Raw genomic sequence first — 22724 nt, 5'->3', positions numbered from 1 at the left:
TTCCTGGCAAACAATCTTTCCAAGTTTTCTTAGATTCTAAGGATTCTACAGGAAGATAACCTAAAGTATAGGAGGGAAAAAAATGTAGTGGACCAGCTAATAGAACAGTTAGATGGATTGATAACAGCCAGAAGGGTTTTATTGGTTAATGTGTTCATTTCCCCTGACCTTTACCTTCTCCTTCACCTGTACTTTTCAAAAGGATTTTAGATGAAGATATAAACGACATAATTTGCATATTGTCTCCTCCACTAGACTTCCTGGAAACTAGAGACCATCTTTTGCCTTTCTTTGTATCTATCTCCTGAGCATAGCCTAATGTCTGTCACATAGGAGGTGCTTAATCAATGTTTGGTGCTGGTTTATCTTACTTGTAAACAATTGCTTTTCTTGGGGTGGCTAGGTGGTGCAGTGGATAAAGCACCGGCCCTTGAGTCTGGAGTACCTGGGTTCAAATCTGGTCTCAGACACTTAGTAATTACCTAGCTGTGTGGCCTTGGGCAAGCCACTTAACCCCATTTACCTTGCAAAATCTTAAAAAAAAAAACCCAATCCCTTTTCTCCCTATAATTCATTCTAAACACAGCTGCTTGAATAATCTTTTTCCTGGTAGTTTTACTCAAATCATACTATTATTGAATTCCGTCACATATTGCCAACTGTTTGCTAGATAATTCCACCTAGTTGTCCCAAGATATCTTAAATTCAGCTTATCAAAAAACAGAACTCATGGAGTTTCCTCTTAAAACTCAAACCTCTTTTAAACTTTCTTGTTTCTATTGAGGTCACCACCATTTTCCCAGCTAGATTTGTAACCTCAGTCATCTTCAACTCTTTTCTTTTTTACCCCTCCCTCCATTCAACCAATTGCCAATTTTTGTTGAGCATACATTCAAAGCAACTCATATCTATTTTCTTGTCACATGGTCAACAAATCAATACAGACCTCTGACCTGGACTGCTATACTAATTGATCTTCTGGATTTCAGTTTCTTCTATCTCTGTCCTCCACATAATTGTCAAAATAAACATTTTGAATCACAATGATGATCATATTAATTTCCCACTTGCTCATGAATTGTTTTTAGCATAAAACCTTTGACTTCATTGTTGTCCAGTGATGTAATATTATTTCATTATTAATATATTGCTTCATTATTCTAGTATTTCACTGTGTATCTTCTTTCTGTTCCTCTGTGTGTAACCCTCTTTTAGAGCTTTGTTATCTTACAATAGAATACAGTCTGTATTTCAGTATTCAATATTCAGTATTCAGTGATTTCAATATTAGGACACTCCCTCTACCAATGAAGTTCCAGCCAACCTTTCCAGGTTAATTTCCCATCATCCTTTTTTAATGCCACAGCTTCCTTTCCTTTTGAAATTTCATAAAATTCTAGTATTTTAGTGGTGGTAGTGGTGGTGGTAGTCATGGTCATGGTCTTCATTCTAGAAGAGGACCAACAACATCACCAAGATAAAGTCTTCATTTGTGAATAAATTGGATTTAAGCAAGGCAGAGCTGCACAAGCCTCATTGTCTCCTCCAGAGTCATCAGAGTCCAGTGGCAAGACATAAGTCAAGATGACTGGAAATAGTTCAGGATGTAGTGGGAGATTTTGATCTTTTTAAGCTAAAGCTTTTGTCTGAGACAATGCCCATTCAGTGATGAAATGTTAGAATTTTAGGATACTGAAACTATAAAAGACAATATTAAAGGTTTTGCTTAATACATGGGAAACAAACTCAAAGTGTGAAAAGGGATTTTTACCTTGGAAGAGTTTCAATTTTGATGAACTTGCTTCATTCCAAACCCTTCCCATTATTAACCCTTTCTAATTTGTGGTACCTGTTACTGTCTTGTTTTGATGCATTGTAGAAGTTAGCATATTAAAAGCAGTTCTATTTTTATGAATATAAGGAAGATTGAATACTAAGCATAGCTCCTTTTAGTTTGGATTAGTTTAATTTCCAGTTAATCCTGCTTCACCACTAAAAGTATAGTATCTGCTTAGGCAGTGGATTTCAGTGATATGCATCATCGCTATCAGGCTCAGAGAATGTTTTAAGGTAAGTAGAATTTCAAACAAGAAGTAGCATATCATGAGAAAGCTAACCTCAGAGGCAGGAAATTCTGAATTTAGGTCTCATCTCTCAGAAGTCATCTAAATTTTCAATGTCCTAGGCAACTCTTTAGGACTATAAAATTGTAGAGAAGATACCAACCTACATTGATAGAAGGAGTGTCCTAATATTGAAATCACACTCTATGTTCTTCTATTTGAAGGTAACAAAGGTCTAAAAGAGGGTTATATACAGATGATAAACAGTGAAATAATAGAATAATGAAGCAATATATGAATAATAATAAAATATTATATATTTATAGATAATTTTAAATTGTGTATATATTCCCTTATTTTACATTTGAATAGATAAAATGATAAAAGTAGACAATAATCATCTTATGAGAGGCCTAGTAGATAGTTTGGAGTATAGAAAATCTGTATTCAAGTTCTGTCTCCAACACATACTAGCCATGTAACTCAACATATTAGTTCCTTGGATAACTCTTTTTAGGTTTTTAGGGTTTTTTTAGGTTTTTTTTTTTTTGCAAGGCAAATGGGGTTAAGTGGCTTGCCCAAGGCCACACAGCTAGGTAATTATTAAATGTCTGAGACCGGATCCAAGGCCGGTGCTTTATCCACCATGCCACCTAGCTGCCCTAAGTTCCTTGGATAACTCTTTACAAACTCTTAAATTACAAAAGAATTACCAAGAGTTTTTCATGTCAGTGCAATCATAGGTCCAAACCAAAAAACAGAAAAAGCATACTTTCCTGTGCAAATACCCAGTCAGAGTAACAAAGGAAAAGGTTAAATCTGTTTTTTCACTAGAGCCCTCTGTATTAATATTCCTATAAGGTGATGCTATTGTTGCTGGGGAGACCCAGTTGGGTAGGGAAAGAAATCTCCTTATACCTTACCTTTCCCCATAACTGATTGATGCTGGAACTCATCCTTGATGAGAACAACTTACTTCCTTCAGGTATGTCTAGTTCTCAGAATAACATTTGTTGCTCATAATTATCCTTCAAACAATAAAACTATTAACATATACAGTGTCCTCTTGGTTCTACTCACTTTACTTTTCATTATTTCATATAAATCTTTCCCTGTTTTTCTAAAATCAACCAGGGGCGGCTAGGTGGCACAGTGAAAAAGCACCAGCCCTGGAGTCAGGAGTACCTGAGTTCAAATCCGGCCTCAGACATTTAATAATTACCTAGCTGTGTGGCCTTGGGCAAGCCACTTAACCCCATTGCCTTGCAAAAAAAAAAAATGTTAAAATCAACCAGCTCATCATTTCTTATAGCATAGTAGTATTCCATCACAATCATATACTACAACTTGTTTAGCCATTCTTCAGTTAATGTATATTCCCTCAATTTCCAGTTCTTTGCCACCACAAAGAGTGATGCTCTAAATCTTTTAGAACATAGAGGTACTTCTGATCACCTTGGGAAACAAATCCCATATTGGTATTGCTGGGTCAAATAGTATATGTACTTTTTAATCTGTGGGAATAATTCCAGATTGCTCATCAAAATGGTTAGCTGAATTCATAGTTCCACCAACAGTGTATTTAATGTTCCACATCTTCTCCAACATTTTAACCTATCTAATCAGTAATGATTTAGAGCAATTTTTCATATGACAATATATACTTTTGTTTTCTTAATTGAAAAACTACCTATGACTATTTCTGTTTAATAGCAAGAAACTGCTCTTCCTTCTTTCCATTCTCTCCTTTCAAGGTGATAAAGAAAAACAATACAAATATATGTCCAGAAGAAAAAAGTGTTTAGTAGGAGGTGAATAACATATTTCATTGATTAGTCCTGTGGAATTGTTGTTAATCATTACAGCCAGAATTTTTAAAGTCTTTTAAAAGGTATTTGACTATATGATATTTTTTTTTCCTTTTTATATTTTGTTCTCTTCATTCTTCTCACTTCATTCAGCCATCAGTTCATACAGGCCTTCCGGGGTAGCTTTAAAAAAAAAAAATTCCCTTCATCATTTCTTTTTTTTTCTTTTCTTTGAGGCAGTTTGGATTAAGTGACTTGTCCAGGATCACATAGTAAGTGTCAAATGTCTGAGGTCAAATTTGAACTCAGATCCTCTTGATTCCAGGGTCTATCCATTGTGCTATCTAGCTGCTCCCTTTTCAAATTCAAATTATTATAAAAATATTATTAAAAATGAATGTTGAGGGCGGCTAGGTGGCACAGTGGATAGAGCACTGGCTCTGGAGTCAGGAGTACCTGAGTTCAAATCCAGCCTCAGACACTTAATAATTACCTAGCTGTGTGTCCTTGGGCAAGCCACTTAACCCCATTTGCAACCTAAAAAAATACAATGTTTTTTTTACCAAAAAAAACTATGAAGTCTAGATTTTTATTTATTTTTGGTCATGGCTTTCAATTAGTCCAGTGGTTCTTAAATTTTTCTCTCCTTGATCTGACAGGTCAGTTGTTTTTGCTAAGAGATAACTTACTTTTTCTTTCTCTTTCAGTCTTGACTCTTCTGTCGTCCCATGAAGTTATTTGTTTCCATTTGGTTTAACTCTAATTTTCAGGGAATTTGTTGCTTTGGTAGGGTTTTCTGCTTCTTATGCCAAGCTATTTATTCCTGTTTTATTTCTTTCTTCCTTTTTCTTTTCTGTTCCGCCCCCCCCCCCCAGCACTATTATTTTCCTTATGAAAACATTTCTTTCTCTCTTTTAAAATCTTGTTCTTGGTAATTCTAATTGAATTTGTGTCCAAGCTATGTTTTTCTTTTTGGTTTTATTTGTAAATATTTTGGAGCTTTTCTTTTTTTGACTTTGTGTCTAGAGTGATCTTGTCTACACAATAGTGTTTTATGTTGGGAATTTTTTTGTTTGGTTGCTTATTCTTCCAACTTCTTCCTGACTTCAGAGAATGCTAGGGTCAATGTTTATATATTTCTAGAGCTAATGTCTGAACTGGTCCTACCATTGCTTTCTTAAGAGTATTGAGTGCTGTATCATTCCAGGATTTCAGGGACAGTTAAGGCTGAGGACCTGTGAGCTTTCAGTGTTCCCAAAACAGTCTGATTCAGGGCAAAGTCTGATCACTGCTTCCTTGGTCTGAGCTCTGCGAGTACCTGACATGGGTTTGAGTTCAAGCAGTAGGTCTGTGGGCATGTATGTTTAGAGTTTCAGTAGATTGATGTCAGACATGACCACTATCAGCTAGCTTGAAAGCTCTCCTTGTTTCAGAATGACAGAACTGTAGGTCTAGGATTTCTTTCCTGATTATTCAACTACAAGCTTCAGGCTGTGCTAGTAGTTGAAACTAAGACCCTATTTTGCTCTTGTTGTTTAAGCCACATAACTACTGTTTGCTTCTAAAGTTGCCTCCCATACCCTAACCCCATTTAGTAGACTTGCAACCCCTCCTTACCCTGGAATGCCACCTCTCTGACATGCACATGTGTATTTGTGTGTGTGTGTGTGTTTTTCATAGAGAGGGAGAGAGCTCATTAAATGCTTACCATGTTGCCAAATCAATACACACACACACACACACAAAATGCATTGAATGCTTATGATGTGCCAATACCTGTACTGCATAAGCTAAACACAAGAGATACAAATAGAAGCAAGACAGCCCCTGTCCTCAAAGAACTTACATTCTAATGATAGAAGATAAGATATAAAGAAGAATTAAAATAAGGATAATGGGAAGAGAATAGTCATCAAGGTATGGAGATGTTGGAGGAGTGTACAGAATGCATTGTTGTTTGAATATTCTTTCTGCACTTAAGTAAATTGTAATTAACAGGTGATGAGATGATTCTCAAAATGAAATCTATTAAACAGTGTATTTAAATAGCAAGCATTTAGAGATAGAAACAGAGAAGGAACAAATAATTAGAAGTCAATATAGAGTATTTTCTTTTACCACATTAAAAAGAAAAACTTTTACTGATCCTCTTTTACATATTGCTGTCATTTTCCAAAAGCAATACCCCTAATCCAGCTTTATATTTTTTTTTTAGGTTTTTTCCAAGGCACATGGGGTTAAGTGGCTTGCCCAAGGCCACACAGCTAGGTCATTATTAAGTGTCTGAGACCGGATTTGAACCCAGGTACTCCTGACTCCAGGGCTGGTGCTTTATCCACTGCGCCACCTAGCTGCCCCCCAATACTCCTAATCCATAAAAACCTTTCCTTGTAACTAAGAAATACAATTAAGAAAAAACAGATGTATTGAACAAATCTAATTATGCCTCATTCTGCAATTTCCTAAGAGGAGAGAAGTATATTTCATCATCAGGTATTTGGAGTCTGTGGCCATATTTTACAGTCATCTTTACACATTTGCAAATAAAATCATAGAATTTTAGAGTTCAAAAGAAAACTCAAAATTTTCCCTTCATTTTGTAAAAAGAAAAACAGACCCAGGGAAATTCAGAACCAAATGCTTATAGTAACCCAGACCTGAATTTCAAATACAGGTGTCTTTCCTTAAAATCCAGTGCTTTTTTCCCTCACTACACTGTGTGGAGATCAACCTATGATATGATACAAATGTAACAAAAATGAGTATTTGACTTACACCAGGAGTGTGTGACATTAGGACTTGAGAATCACTTGTGCTTCTCCCCCTCTTTGGAACTTCAGATTCCATGGACCCTTACTAGTGAACTTTTCCACCTTGAAATTATATAGGTTGTATGTTCTCTAATCACATTTTTCCATTTTAATTCAGAGGGCAAAAGGTGTTCATTTATTAATTCAGTAATACTACTGAATGCTTGTCGTGTGCAAGGCCCTTCTGATATATTTTTAGCCAAGGTAGTAATCTTATGATTTTTAGTTATGCTATAATATTATCTTATTTGCTATAACCTCGAATTTAATACACTTAAAGTCAAAATCATTATATTCCCCTATTCTCCACTTCCCAAAAACACAGCCCCATTCCCAAATTTTAAGTGACTGTCAGTGAAGAGCTATCATTTTCTTGGTGTAGACATGTATTTGCCTATTCCCACCACTCAATCCATTTTATTGAAATTGTTCCCAAGTCCTTTTGATTAATCCTGCAAATGTTTTTCATAGTTACTCTTTTCTTCTTATTTTCACTGTCACCACTGTAGGCCAGGTCCTTATTTCCTCATTCTTGGAAATTGCAACAGTCTCCTTATCTTTAGTTTCTCTTATCTTCCAAATGGCCATTGGAATAATAATAGCCTGTATTATTAAAATTAAAATGTTTTTATTGAACAAAAATCTATTTTCTCTCCATCCTACTCCCTCCTGCCCAAGAAAAAAAAATCCTTAAAACCATGTGTATTATTAAGTAAAATAAATTCCCAAATTGACTACATCCAAGACATATATCTCATTTTATCCCTAATCTTTCACTTCTGTTAGGAGGTAAGCAAGCATGCTCCATCACTGTGTCCTTGGAATTGTGTTTGATCATTGTATTAATCAGAGATCGTCAATCTTTCAAATTTGTCTTTACAATGTTGTTATTATATAAATTTTTCTCCTGATTTCTGCTCATTTTACATTGCATCAGTTCATTCAAGTCTACTCATTGTTTCTAGAGGAGTAAAAATTGAGCTAGGTGATGCAGTGGATTAAGCACTGGTGTTGGGATCAGAAGGAGTAGAGTTGGAATCCAGGCTCAAACACTTAACATTAACTAGCTGTGTGACCCTGGGCCCTGATTGCCTCACATCCAGGGTGATCTCCAGTCATCCTTATTCTTATCTTGCCACTGGATCCAGATGACTCCGGAGGAGAAAGTGAGGCTGGCAACTTAGTACAGCATCCACTCATTCCAATCCAGTTCATGTGCTTGTCATAGCATCACCTCCCTGATTTCATGGTCTTTGAGAATGAAGGACAAACATTATTATTATTATTTACACCAGAAGTGTCAAACACACAGCCTGAACTAGATTAAAATGTAATTGGGAGGGGCGGCTAGGTGGTGCAGTGGATAAAGCACCAGCCCTGGAGTCAGGAGTAGTACCTGGGTTCAAATACGGTCTCAGACACTTAATAATTACCTAGCTGTGTGGCCTTGGGCAAGATACTTAACCCCATTTGCCTTGCAAAAACCTAAAAAAATTATAAAAACCATGATTCATATTTTAGGGTGCTAAGTGGTGTAGATAAAGCACCGGCCTTGGAGTCAGGAGTACCTGGGTTCAAATCGGGTCTCAGACACTTAATAATTACTTAGCTGTGTGGTCTTGGGCAAGCCACTTAACCCCATTTGCCTTGCAAAAAAACCTAAAAAAAATGTAATTGGGAAATTTTTAACAAAATAAAAATATAATAAAACATTGATAACATTTTAAAACTTAAGTCAATGTGCAGTGGCCCCATTACTATTTGAGTTTGACAATACTGAATTACATAATTTCTTACAGTATGGACATACTCTTTTACATTTATATAATTTGTTCAATCATGCCCTAGTTGATGACCATCCCCTTAGTTTCTAGCTTCTTCCTACCATAAGTTTTTTGTACACATGGGTTCTTTCCCTCTTTCTTTGATCTCTTCAAGCTATAGACCTAGGAATGGTATTGCTGGGTTAAAGGGCATATACACAGTTAAGTAACTTTTTGTGCATAATTTCAAATTGCTTTCTAGAATGATTGGACCAATTCATAACTCCACCAAATGGTCTTATTAATATTTATTTTCCTATAGGAACTCCAACATTTGTCATTTTCCTTTTTTTTTTGACATTTTTTTCCAACTGATGGAATGAGAGGGAACCTTGCCAATTGGAGTTTGTTTTTTTTTTTTGGAGGGGGAGCAGAGAGACAATTGGGATTAAGTGATTTACCCAGCATTATATAGCTGGTAAATCTCGAAAACCAGATTTGAACTCCAGTTCTCCTGACTCTAGGGTCATTGCTCTGTCCACTGAACCATTTAGTTGCCCCAGCAATTACTTTCACATTTTTTAATTATTAGTGATTTTTAAAGTATTTTTTCATAAGATATTTGATAACTTGAATTTTTTTTTAGAAAATTACTTATCATTGTTGACCATTTGTTACTTGGGGGTTCAATTCCCTTATTTTCATATCAAATAATTCTTGGATATACTTATCCTTTCCTTATGCCTATGGCCAAATTTAATTTTCCTTTGTAATAAAGGAAAGCAATTATTTGATATCTAAAAGTCTTTGCAACCTGAGTCTAAACTATTTTTCCCTTTCTGCTCTTGTCTAGGTTACAGTCAGACTGGCCTTCTTACTGTTCTACATACATGGTATTCTGTCGTACTACTTTGAATTAGATATGAATGAAAAGCCTTAAAGTATAAATCCCAAACCAGTGGATAAAATTAACAATGTTTTATCATTGCTACCTTTAAGGAACTCTGTTTATTTATTTTCTTTCTTCAATCTATGCTCCACATATCTGTCAAATTGATTTTCCTAAGGCACAGGTATGGTCATGTTTTATTGTGACAAGCTTGATTCCTCACAAAGTCATCAGCTTCCTTTAACTCCATTCTGCATTTGAAGAATTTGTTTTCCTCAGAGAGCTTTCTTATCTCCTTTTCCATCTGGTCAATTCTGCTTTTTAAGGTATTTTTCTCCTGATTAACCTTTTGAACTGTTTTTTCCATTTGACCTAAACTAGTTTTTAGCATGTTATTTTCTTCAGCATTTTTTTGGATCTCCTTGACTAAGCTATTGACTTGGTTTTCATGTTTTTCCTGTATCTCCCTCATTTCTCTTCCCAATTTTTCTTCTACCATCCTTACTTGATTTTCAAAATCTTTTTTGAGCTCTGAAATAGCCTGAGAACAACTTCTATATTTCTTGGAGGATTTAGATGCAAAAGCTAGAACTTTTTCATCTTCTGAGTATGTGTTTTGGTCCTCCAATTGTCTATGACCAGGTCCCTTTTTTTCCTGTTTACTCATTTCCCTATCCTGTCCCTGGTTTGGGGTGCTTCCTGAGCTTTTGAGTATTATTGGGATACTCCCCCACCAGGGACCTCAGTTCACTCAAAGTCTTATGAGAGGCACTGACTGCTCTCCTTTTTGTGCACCAATCTGGGTTAAAGGGCATATACACAGTTAAGCTGCCCTGGAGGAGGGAACCTGCTCAATGACAATAGGGGGCTCCCAGATGGTGGCCAGGGTCTGACTTATGAACAAAGCACAAGGGTCCTGTCCCAGGGCCAGAGGAGAGACCTCAGCAGTCTCCCCCCGCCCCCTTACCTTCTGTGGGCTGAGCATTCTGGGAGCAGCTGCCAGGTGCCTCACTGCCAGGTGGCTCTGCAGGCCCGCTTCCATTTCCTGGGATCTCAGCTGCACCGAGGGCCACAGCTATGTTGATGGCCAGCTGTGCTGAGGGCCAAGCTGGTTCCCACTCATTCTGACATAGGTTTCCCCGCCGATCTTCTAAGTTGTGCTTGGTGTTCCCTGGATTGTCAAGAAAGGAAATTGCTTCTGTTGCTGGAAGCCAGTGCTCCCTGGGACCCAGACACCTAAGCGCTCAGCAGGGTATTCCTGGAGGCCTAGAGCTCCTTTGCTCTAGCGTGATAATCCTGACTGTGCTGCTACCCCCTCCAGCCCCGTGGAACAGAACGATTTTCCAGGTTACCTTGGGCTGGAGAATTGCCTCACTGGATCTTTCTGTGGGTCTGTCTCTTGAAAATTTAGTTAGAGCCATAATTTTAAGGTTTTTGGAATATTTTTTGAGAGAGCTCCTAGGAAAGGCTGTTCTTCATGCTGCCATCTTGATTCCACCCCCCCCCCCCCAGTTATGGCCATGTTACCCTTGTTTTAGTGGCTCATTTTTGTCTCTAGGATCAGATATATTACCTCCTTTCATGCACTTTTTGGTCTAGCCAAATTGGCCTTCTTTCTTTTTCTTACATATGATATTCTATCTTCTTTCTTCACATATTTTGCCTCATTTTTGACTCTTAGAAACCTTTTTTTCCATCAAGGCTTAGCTCAAGCACCATCATCTGTATAAAGCCTTTCCTCCCTCTGATGGCTAGCATTGTTTTCCCCATTATCCCTTTATCTATTTTTTAATATATTTTATTTGTACATGTTGCATGTTGCCTAGAACATAAACTCTTTGACAACAGGAAATGTTTCATATTTATTCTAGTATCCCCACCTCCTAACACCATGTTTTATACAAAGTAGGTGCTTAATAAATGCTTGTTGATTTAATTAAGCAAAAAAACAACTAAAAACAATGACCATGTCTAACAATGTAGAATACATTCTTTCTCTACCAAGAAGAGAAGTCTGTTTCATTGTATATTCTCTAGGACTAAGATAGGTAATTATAATTACTTAAAGCTCTTTTCCACATTTATTAATATCCTAGATTGGTTATTTTGTTTTTTAATTATACTTACTGAGGGAGCATGATTTGGATTTGGAGTCAGGGTTCCCTTATCTCACAGGGTTGTTATGGGAGTCAAATGGCATTAAGGTTTATAAAATGTTTTACAAACTTTAAAACCCTTTTCTTTCTTTGCCTTTGACTGTACTGGCAGGTGAAACTCGTTCATTATAATAGCTCCTATTTCTATAGTACTCAACATTTTACATACAACAACCTTAGGGAATAGGCAGTGAAAATATAATTTCCAGTTTCCAAATGAAGAAACAGTCTTTTAGAGGAGGATTTTTCTCATCACACAGCTAAAGGTCCTGGTCGAGCCAGAGCTAGAAACCAGATCTCCAGATTCCCAAGTTTATTATTTTCCAACTCAAAACCTAGAGTTATTTTAAGTAATATGTGAATCTATATGCTGTAAATTGAAGGAATAAAATGCTGCAAATTACTATTACTATTTCATATATTTTTAAGTGTAGCAACTTCTTGAATGTAGAAATTGTGATTAATAAAATATGAATATTTGTGAAAGTATGACTGATTCAAAGTTGCTTTTAAAAAAGTTATTTTCTCAATATATTGCTGTCATGGGAATGGAATCTGTGACTTTTTTCATGCTAAAAAGTGGTTCTAATATACAAAAGGATTATGAATTACTTATGTAGATCAATGGTCTTGCTATTGTACTATCCTTAAACCTGCCTTTAGGAACTTCAGATTCCCACTACCCTTTCCTCCCTCTTTTATTAATGTTAGTGCTAAAGTAATGTAATTTGGATTCTTTAGTGTTGAGAAACTATCAGTGAAGTTCATAGGTTCCAGAGAACAAAGGTAGCCTAGTATCCCTACTTTCCCTAATCTGGGAGACTCCTACAGGTTATGCTCCAAGGCTCTCACTTGAATTTTTTTTTAATCACCTTCTATTTTGCAATGAAAAAGTTGCCTCAAATTCTTAGTCCTCTTGTAACCATGATATATCCTTTTCAGATTTCATTCAACTCCATTACTGTCACATGTGGAAAGATTTAAGTGCTGCTGAACATATTTGAATCATCCAAGGTAAAGCAAAATGCTTTCTTTCTTATTGTTAAAATACATGGAATAATAAAAACCTACAAGTGTAAGATAATTACTAGTTTGTTCACATGCTTAGACTAAAAACCAGGGTTACCCAATGATTTGTCTTAGTACCTTAACCAAAAATGGAAAATTTATTGATGTGTCTTTCTAGCTCATTTTTTGCTATTGTTTAGATTTAGCTGACTGATGGGGATATGAAAGAGGGAAGAAATGATTAGTCTGAACTATATTTTCTGCCCTAACTAATACTGAGCATAAGTGCTATAATGATATGTACACAATACTTTTAGAATTATCTTCTGCTGAGAATGACAAGAGGCCATCTGTCTTTAAGCCAGATTGAATTTGTCTTTGTAATACCAGCCTCTGGCTTAGTATTTGGCATTGGATTCACTTTCTGGAATTGGTGCTTTGTCTACAGCTCAAATGCATTGTATTTTGGAGCTATGTTTGAATATCTAACATTAAATTTATACTGTTTTTCAAATTGCAGGATAAATGTTTTAAGAAATTGAAACCATGATGAATTTCTGTCAAAAAAATAAAATGGATTCATCAAATGGTGATGAAATTTACAAGACAGAAGAAAGTCAACTCAAATGTACTAATACAGATGAAAAAAGAGAAAAGAATCATGTTTATTGTCTTCTTGATATAAGTGACAATATACTTGAGCAAGAACAAAACATGAGATCCAAGGAGTTTTTTATTGGCACCGGATGGGAGGAAGCAGTGAGTTCTATTTTAAATATTAAACTATCACATATTTCTCAAAAGTATATCTTTTGAATGTTTGCTACATTCTTTCTCAGATCTTGAAATGTTTTACCACAACTTTAAAATACATATATTAAATATCACCCAAATAGCTAAATCATTTCCTTTAATATCCATAACCTAGTCCCACTCTCTCTTTCCCTAAGGCTTTTTAGTTTTAACCCAGAGTGAAAGATAGGGAGATATATTAAGCAGCAACCTTGAATTCCCATGCCCTTGCTTTGGAATTCAAGAGATTCTAAAGAATACACCCTTCAAATGGTTCCAGGGGCAGAGCACTGTATTCATGAACATATACCAAACTATCTAAATAACTAATCTTCATTCATTGCATTTTTTTTTTTGTAATTTAGCTCAAAATTTTACACCACTCTAATTGCAACACTGTTACTGGGTTTGTTATAGCTTATAAATACATGGTTTCTTCCTTTCTTTGATGACTTTTGGTCATTTAGTAATTAATTTACCTAAAAATTGATTGTTATATATTTCATTGAAGATTTCCCCAAAATATTCTTAGTTCCCAGTCACCCACTCCCTACCGTCATTATAAATATTCTCCTTATGCATATATCCAGTATCTGGCAATAATGGACATGGGGTTGATGGTCCCTCTTCAAGGATCCCTCTCATTTGAATCACCCCTTCTTTTTGTTAATTAAATTTTACTCAGTTTTAAGTTGTTACCTAATTGAAACAAACTCTTAATAATTATTTTCCATTCTTCTTAATCTACAGGCCTCCAAAATTGATTAAGATGTTTTTAGCAGTTATCGTATTTCCCCATTTATTTGGGGGACTGAACTTTGAAAAAAAAGTATTACACAAATTTATTGAACTCAAGTTTTATTCTTCATAAAATTCAAACAATTCTTTATCACTGTCAAAACTCCCATCCATTAGCTCATCCTCATCTATGTTTGATGATGAATTACTGTCTTAGGAGAGGCTCTGACTGCTCTCCTGCCTGTGCTGTGGTCTGGAGTTGACCACAGGCACTTCCTGAGCAAGTCTGGTGCCTGGCCACATGCTTAGTTCATTCTGTTTCATGAACCTGAAGCACCAGTTTGTGTCCTCCTTTGAAATCAGTCACTTCTTTTTCGTCAGCAATTCTTCTTGCCTCATGCTGAACCATCTTTGTGGACACAGGAATTCCAATGGCCCTTTTGCTCTTCAGTTCATCTCTTCAATTCCCTCTCTAACTGGGGCCATTTGGCTGACTTGCCTCTCATGGCTGCTGGGGAGTTTTCAGGAGGGTTTCTTCTTCCCATAGTCAGTCTTGGATTGTTTTCTCAGTTGGAGAAGCATCAAACTTAAGTTCAGAAGCACAATTTCCATTCATTTTTGCAAACTAGATCACTTTGAACTTGAATTTATCACTTTACAGAAATTTTTTCTGCGAACGTGGCAAAATTAACCTAATATACTGGTAACAAATGTGAAACAGTGAGTGCAAAGACAAGTGTGAAAAATAGAGAAATGCAAGTAAAAAACATCTACAACCACTGTATAAGATGCTCCTAGTTTTTGGATCCCAATTTTTTTTTGAAAAAGTGTCTATCTTATACATGGGGAATATATGGTAATCTTTCCTAACTCTCTGGTGGGTAAATCTCATTGTAGACCAGAAAAATGTGAAATTGAGGGGGATGAAAACTCTGGGGCAGTCTTCCTCAAAGAAGTTCCATGGAAAATCTATGAAGTGCTCAAGGGAGTTTTTCTGAAGGACTCTCCTTACTAACCTGACTAACCTTACTAACCATCACATCAGAGACCCGCAATTACTAAAAAAAACATGAGACTGTTAATCAGGTCCCTAGAAATAATATATGAAATTCTCACTTTATCCAGAATCCAAACAAGCAATAAATTTCAATAACCAGAATGTATTTTTTTTTGGCAAGGCAATGGAATTAAGTGACTTGCCCAAGGTCATACAGCTAGGTAATTATTAAGTGTCTGCGGTCAAATTTGAACTCAGGTCTTCCTGACTCCAGGGCCAGTGCTCTATCCACTGTGCCTCCTAGCTGCCCCATCAGAATGTATTCTGAAATAATTCATACACTAGGGTCACAAAGCATTTAACATACATTATTTCATTTGGTCCTCACAACTCCTTTTTTGAGGCAGATAGCGCTAGTAATCATTTGCCAACTCTTCAATAAGGAAACTGAAACTCAGTATCTGTGGTTCATTGGATCCAAAACTTGAAACTAGTTCTTCTGGATCTCTTAAGCACTTCTTATTATATTGTAAACTGTGTTAAACCTGAGTATACAAATAAAGGCAAAGAAGTCCTTATTCTCAAGAAACTTACATCCTAAATGAGGAAGATATTATATAAATAACTAGATAGATACAAGATAAATATAGAATATATGAAAGACTGTAAAAGGGGAAGATATTAGTAACTGAGTTGCCAAGTGTACTAGGTAGAATTTGAGCAGAGTGTTGAAGGAATTGAGAAGATAGAGCATTTCAGATGTGAGGACAGACAGAGCAAAGACACAGATAGAATTGGAGTTTTGTGTTCAAGGAACAGTATGTCGGACAATACTGATATAACATAGGTAACATGGGACAAAGTAAAGTGGTAGAAGACTAGAAAGCTGGGAAGGGGCTAAGATATAAAGAACTTTATTAAGTACCAAATAGTGGACTTTTAAATTTGGTTCTGGAGATAGTAGGGAGCCAATGGAATAGGTGTTAACCTACTGCACAATGGAAGTTTAAGTGATTCAGGGTCACAAGCTAGTAAGTGTCACATGTCTGAGGTTAGATTTGAACTCAGGTCCTCCTGACTAGAGGGCCAACTAACTGCTTTAGAAAAATACCATTGTTAGCTGAGTGGAAGATAGAGTGGTCTGAGGCAGGGAGAGACTTGAGACAGAAAGAGACTTGAGGAAGGGAAAGATTTGAGACAGTGAGATACCAATTAGGCAATAATCTAGACCAATGGTCTCAAACTTATCTAAAAACAGAGTCACTGGGGCAGCTAGGTGGTGCAGTGGATAGAGCACTGGCCTTGGAGTCAGGAGGACCTGAGTTCAAATCCGGCCTCAGACAATTAATAATTACCTAGCTATGTGGCCTTGGGCAAGCCACTTAACCCCCTTGCCTTGCAAAAAGAAACTAAAAAAAAAAAAACCAGAGTCACTAAACTGTATATAAGAATTCTTGACAGCTGCTTACTGATTTAGTTTTAAAATGTAAACTTATATGTTTTCTTATATAATTACTTTATTAAATATTTTCCAGACACATTTTATTCTGATTCAGGTCACACTCAGCTGTACCACAGACTGTATGTAGTCCATGGGCAGCACTTGTTTGACACCTCTAGGCTAGGCAAGAGGTGATAAGAACCTGAATTAATATTTTTGATCATGTGAATGAAGGGAAGGGAATATATATAGCAAATATTTTGAGGGTGGAAGTCATAAGATTTGGAAATTAATTGATTATATGGAATTAAGGATGACACTGAATTTGTGAACCTGGGTGCCTAGGAGAATGGAGGTAGTCTTAATAGTAATAGGAAAGTTGGGAAGAGGATAAAGTTTTGGGGAATATTTTGGACATAATCAGTTTGAGATATCTATAGAACATTTGGTTCAAGATTTCCAAAAGGCAGTTGATGATGTAGGATTGTAGCTCAGGAGACTAGGCCTGAGTATCTAGAAATGGAAATCATCTGCATCCAGTTGATCATTGAAACTGATAAACAAGCAAAATAATTCAGAGGGAGAAAAAAAGAGAGCCTAGGAGTAACATTTCCTATCCTGAATTTACAGTAATGGCTAACTTCATAATGATTCTTGAAAGGTTCTGAAGTGCCAGCATAATCTATTAAAGAAAGAAAAAAATTATCTTTTACTGATTGAAAACATTACACTGGGTTCTAAGTCTTTAAAAATAGTAATTTATATATGACAGACCTTATTTAATCAAAATATTAATTTATATTTATTTAATAATAAGCTTATTTATTTAATATTAAGATTCTTGAAAACTATATTTTTTCATGTGCAGGCAGGCTAATTGAATTTGAAAATCTGAGAGCAGTCAATAAACATTTATTAAGCAACTAATGCATACCAGTTACAGTTCTAGATGCTGGGAATACAAATACAAATATAACATGTCCTTCTTTTTTAGGGTTTTTTTTTTTGCAAGGCAGATGGGGTTAAGTGGCTTGCCCAAGGCCACACACTAGGTAATTATTAAGTGTCTGAGACCAGATTTGAACCCAGGTACTCCTGACTCCAGGGCTGGTGCTTTATCCACTATGCCACCTAGCTGCCCCCAACATATCCTTCTTCTCAAGAAGCCGTTGGCATTTACAATCAAATATTAGTAAATCTAGTTCCTAGAACTCTAGTTAATATCAATATAAAATGTGTCAAAATTATGTGCCAACATTGTGCTACTTTACAAAATATCACATTTGAGTCTTACAATTCTGGGATATAAGTTTTACTATTAATTCCATCTTATTCTATAGAGGTTAAGTGACTTGCCCAAGGTCACACAGCTAGTAGATTTTAACTTAGGTCTGTCTACAGACCCAGTGCTCTTTTCTACTGTGCCACCTAGTTAGAGCTGTGTAGATTGTCAAATGGAATTGAGGATAAACACAGTTCGAAAATGGAAGGATAATAAGAAAAAGTTCAGTACTTTTCATTAAACATATAAGGGGAATTTACATTAAACAGAAGCTTAGATGAATCTTTGTTTTAGGTACAGAGATGTGATGAAATTGAATCAATCCAAAAACTTATCTGTATTGCTTTCCCTGATTCTTCTTCACCATGGAAAATCATGAAATGATCTTTCTGTTCTGAAACTACTTCCTAGCACTTGGGTTGTCTCCTTTTTTCCATCTCTGATTTATATTTTGTATTATTGTTATTGGTTTCCCCTACTCTATTCTCCCATATTGGATTGTGAGCACCATGAGGGCACAACCAATGTCTTGGTTCACTTAGATGCTTCCATCATCAGTATACTTGCACACCATGACATGTTCCATTGCAATCTGATTGGAAATAAAAGCTTTAGCAGTTTTGTATAGAACTTAGAGTGCTGACAGTAAAAAGAAGCCAGACAAGTAGTTCTTTTCCTATTTCCACCCCTTATTCATCTGTGTCCTCAGTAATAAAATAGTGGAAAGGAAAGAGATAGGTGGTTCTTTGGATGCTGAAGATATTATTCCAGAATAGAATTTTTTCCTTCGACCAACCAGAACCAGTTCTCCTAGAGGACAAAAACTTAACCTAATCCTCCCAGGTTCCTGGTAAGCATACTCTTGTTAATTAATATTATTATTATTATGTTAAATTTAAATATGCTTTATTGAAGAGAACAGTGGATTTGGAGTTAGAAGATCTGAGTTCAGGGACAGCTAGGTGGTGCTGTGGATAGAGAGAGCACTGGCCCTAGAGTCAGGGGGACTTGAGTTCAAATCCAACCACAGACACATAATACTTACTTAGCTGCAAGTCACTTAACCCCATTGCCTTGCAAAAACCAGAAAAAAAATCCTAGCTCTGCTAATTAACATACCTTTGTATATAGTTACAAGCCTCTTCTTCAGACTGGGCCTATTTTCATATCTGTAAAATGAAGTAAAGGGGAGTGTTTAAAGATCATTTACAATCATAAATACTTTTATTTTTATTAACTTAGAGGATAATAAATTCAGACTGAAAGGGATCTTAGAGATTATTGCTTCTAACTGCATCACTTTACAAATGAGGAAACAGAGCCTGAAAGAAATTACCTAATATCTTAGACTTACCTAATATCATAGAATCTCAGGCAGGATTTGAACAAAGATCTTCTTGTATCGTATCTTCAGGTATTTTATTCACTCTCCTATGCTGCTTCTTGAGACTGTTTTTCTTTTGAAAATTCCAAAGAATAAGAACTTCTTCCCTAGAAATTCATTTCTCTCTCTCTCTCTCTCTCTCTCTCTCTCTCTCTCTCTCTCTCTCTTGGCATGTGTCTCTCTTGCTCTCTGTGTCTCCCTGTCTCTCTGTCTTTCTCTGTCTCTGTCTCTCTGTGTGTCTCTCTCTCTGTCTCCCTTCCTCCCTCCTTATTATTAACCTTAATTTTCTTAGGCTAAAAATGAAATAACAAAAAATTAAGTTAACATGGATTTTTATTCTCTAGGATCTTACTGAAAAAGCTATATACATCATTAAAGACTCAAGAGCTTAATGAAAGGAAAGTATTTATAGAAATCACAGTCATAAAATTTTGATTATACATAAGTACATAAAAGTGTCATTGATTACTCTAGACTCCCTAACCTATCCATAAGGTCTGACCTATGTCAGAACTGACAAGGTTACAGTTAGCAGGACTACTGTCACCTTTTTTGATTTTATATTTTATGTTATCAGATATAATATAGATATATAAAACATTGAAATTTCTCCTTTTCCAAAATATCAATAAGTATAAGAATTTATTTAAGTCTCTTAGAGAGATAACAGACCAATTGCCTACCTTCTCAGGATGGTCTTTGTTTAATTGCTGACACAAACTGTGAAAGCCAAACTTGCAAATGCAATTAGAAGGGGACCAGGCTGCACATAGACAGTCTGCATTCAGATTTACAGATAAAGAGACTCAGACCTTGAGGAGGGCAGAGGTTAGCATTCACATTTGCAAACTCCAATTTGAGGCTGATATAATTTTTGATCAGAAATAGAATTAAAGATGTCTAACTTTGACATTATATTTGTATGTATATATATATATACATAATTATATATACATAGACATATATGCCATCTACTATTTAAAATGCTTAGTTCTAGAGATAAAGAAATGAAAAAGATCATAATATCTGCCCTTAGAAACACTTAAACATAGTTGAGGGTGAGATATGTACACAACATGGGATGTACCTAGGAAAAATGATGTAAAGCAGCCTAAATTCAGAGGAAAGGAATAATTTTTAATAAGGAAATTAGAGAAGTCATTAAGAATATGGCATCTAGTCTGGGTGACAAAGGAAGGAAAAAGATGACTGTAGGTAAAGAAGAGGGAAATCCCCCAAGCATTTAGGGACATTGAATACTAAGAGCAGAAGTGGGAGAGGGAAGAAAGAGAAGAGAGCAAAGTAAGTAGACCAGTTTGATTGGAGTTCAGAGGGTGCAGAGGGTAGTTGTGTGAAACAAAAGTAGAAACATTGATTAGGACAAGATTGGTGAAAGCATTAAATACCAATTAAAGGAGTTGATCTATTCAGTTAACAATAGGAACAATTAAGGTGTTGGTATTTTTTTTTAAAGTGGGGGTTATCAATTCTGTGAATTAGGAAGATTACTTTGGCAGCTGTATGAAGGATGGATTAGAAAAAAAAGTAAATTAAACAATTAGGAGACTTAAAATAGTTAAGAGCAAATGAAGGCCTTAAATAGAGAAGGAATGTGAGAAACATTTTGGATCTCACACTAAAGAAGATATTGATAATTGTAAGGAGAGCTATTTGATTGCTGATCTCTCAAATCAGATTTCAAAGAGTTGAGAAAGTTAGGTGATGAAAATGTTGCTGTGGCAGTGTCTTCTTAAATTATTAATTTAATATTATATGATAATAATAATTTTAGAAATTAAAGATTATCTGGTCCAATCTAATTTCACAGAGGAATTTGCCAGAAAAATCAAATGAGGACATTATTTTATGAGTGATGTTAGGATTATAAACCAGTATAAGTATAGTATTTAGTATAGTATTCTTGCTGCTGAACCACCCTTTTTAATAATTTATAAGACTGTTAACCATAATTTTCTTAGGTTAAAAATGGAATACAAAGTTAGTTTTATAAATGAAGTTTTATTCTTTAGGATCTTACCAACAATCCATAGGTGGATGGCATCCTTATCAATGCCAACCCCGATACAAAATTTGGGGGGCATTTTTTACAGAAAGGTCAAAGAATCATAAAACTGAGTCAGGTAACCAATGAGATTTCCACATAGATGACATAGTTTTACAATATGATCCTCTCCTATCTTACAATATTTGCTTCAAATTCCTATTAATAGGAATCTTATTTAGACTGGAGAGGGAATGTTTACAAATATCCATAGGATTTCCCCTCTCCTCATCTAAGATGACTTATCTTGTGGTTTGTTGATTCAGGTAAAGGAATTTATTGGTGCTTTCACTGAGCTTTCAAGGTAGATTTGACACAGGCCAAGTCAACATTTTAGATGTAGGAGACAGGCCTTATTTATCAGAGTGACATTTTTTAATACACTGGGACAACATTCAGATTTATAACTATTAGTTAGAAGTTAAGAGACTAATTTTTTATCAGAAGTATGGAATTTAAAAGTATCAGACAGACATTTCCCCATTTTGATCTAGGAAGATATAAATGTCATTTATAAATCAATGAAATAAAGATTTAGGGAGATAATGGGACCATTGGAAGAGGAAAAAATTAACATATCTCTTGAGACTTAAGTTTTTCCAAGAAATATAGGCAGGCAAAAAATAAAATCCATAATGAACATAAAGTGGGGTAATACAATAACAATGTCAAGAAGCAAATTACAGAGATTCAAAGGGAGGGACAGTCCCATTTCAATTATATAGTTCATATAAAGCACAAATCAACAAGGAGAGATTCAGGTCTATTTCTTCTGGAGCTACTTTATGCAGTTCTGTGGCTTAGGATGTTATTCCAGAAATTTCTCTTCAGGTTATTTGTACAGATTTTTCTTTCTGTTAAAACTTCTTAACATTTTAAACAAGTCAACTTTTATCATTACTAGAAAATGAAATTCTGGAATCCCTTAAATCATGATGATTTACCATTTGATTTGTCAATTGTCTTATTAATATTCACAGAAAATTCAATTACAATCAATTGGTATTATTATTTTTTGTTATTCCTCCATTTGGAGGATGCTCTTCCACTTAACAAAATAAACTTCCATAACAAAGAGGCTTTCTACTACAAAAGTGATGCCAAACTATACACCAATCTAAGTGGTTATTAGAATTTAGATAAATGTAAGTCATTTCTGTACTTAAATTTCTTTATCTGATTTTAATATTGATTTAATATTGATTATCTGACATGATTTATAGCAATTTAGCATAAAGATCAGGGACATAAAAGAAAGGACAATGATCTTTTATGTATTTAGATGTCTGTTCCAGGCAGAGGTCATGTAGGTAGCCAAATATCTCAAACCAGAACTTCATTTTGCCGGGTGAGATACATTTTCTAATTGTCACATTTTTGGGAAACTGAGCCAGAAGGGTCTGACCTCAGACCACAATGAACAGCCACTCTTTCTAATCATCCAAATAAACCTTTCACCTGAAATCCCCTTCTTTGAGTTTTTCTGGCTTCTGTGGATATGGTCCACCAGCATTTTTCTTTGATACCTCAA

At 35.5% G+C, this 22724-nt stretch overlaps 1 protein-coding gene across 3 annotated transcripts in view; it reads left to right on the top strand.

Moving 5' to 3' along the window:
• C1H16orf46 (chromosome 1 C16orf46 homolog) overlaps positions 1-22724 on the top strand; it is a 46869-nt gene that overhangs the window by 6470 nt on the left and 17675 nt on the right. For 2 of the 3 annotated variants that reach the window (XM_074209735.1, XM_074209736.1), the window contains exons 2-3: positions 12432-12503; positions 13018-13256. In XM_074209735.1, the coding sequence (XP_074065836.1) occupies positions 13044-13256 (213 nt within the window). In that variant the 5' untranslated portion in view covers positions 12432-12503; positions 13018-13043. Of the gene's footprint in view, positions 1-12431; positions 12504-13017; positions 13257-22724 lie in introns of those variants that run through there. The other variant, XM_074209737.1, reaches the window with a different exon arrangement.

The sequence above is a fragment of the Macrotis lagotis genome, chromosome 1 (genome assembly GCF_037893015.1).
Source record: "Macrotis lagotis isolate mMagLag1 chromosome 1, bilby.v1.9.chrom.fasta, whole genome shotgun sequence".
Classification (NCBI taxonomy): domain Eukaryota; kingdom Metazoa; phylum Chordata; class Mammalia; order Peramelemorphia; family Peramelidae; genus Macrotis; species Macrotis lagotis.
The sequence above is the reverse complement of the archived record's forward strand: the minus strand, read 5'-3'. Positions and strand labels throughout refer to the sequence as shown.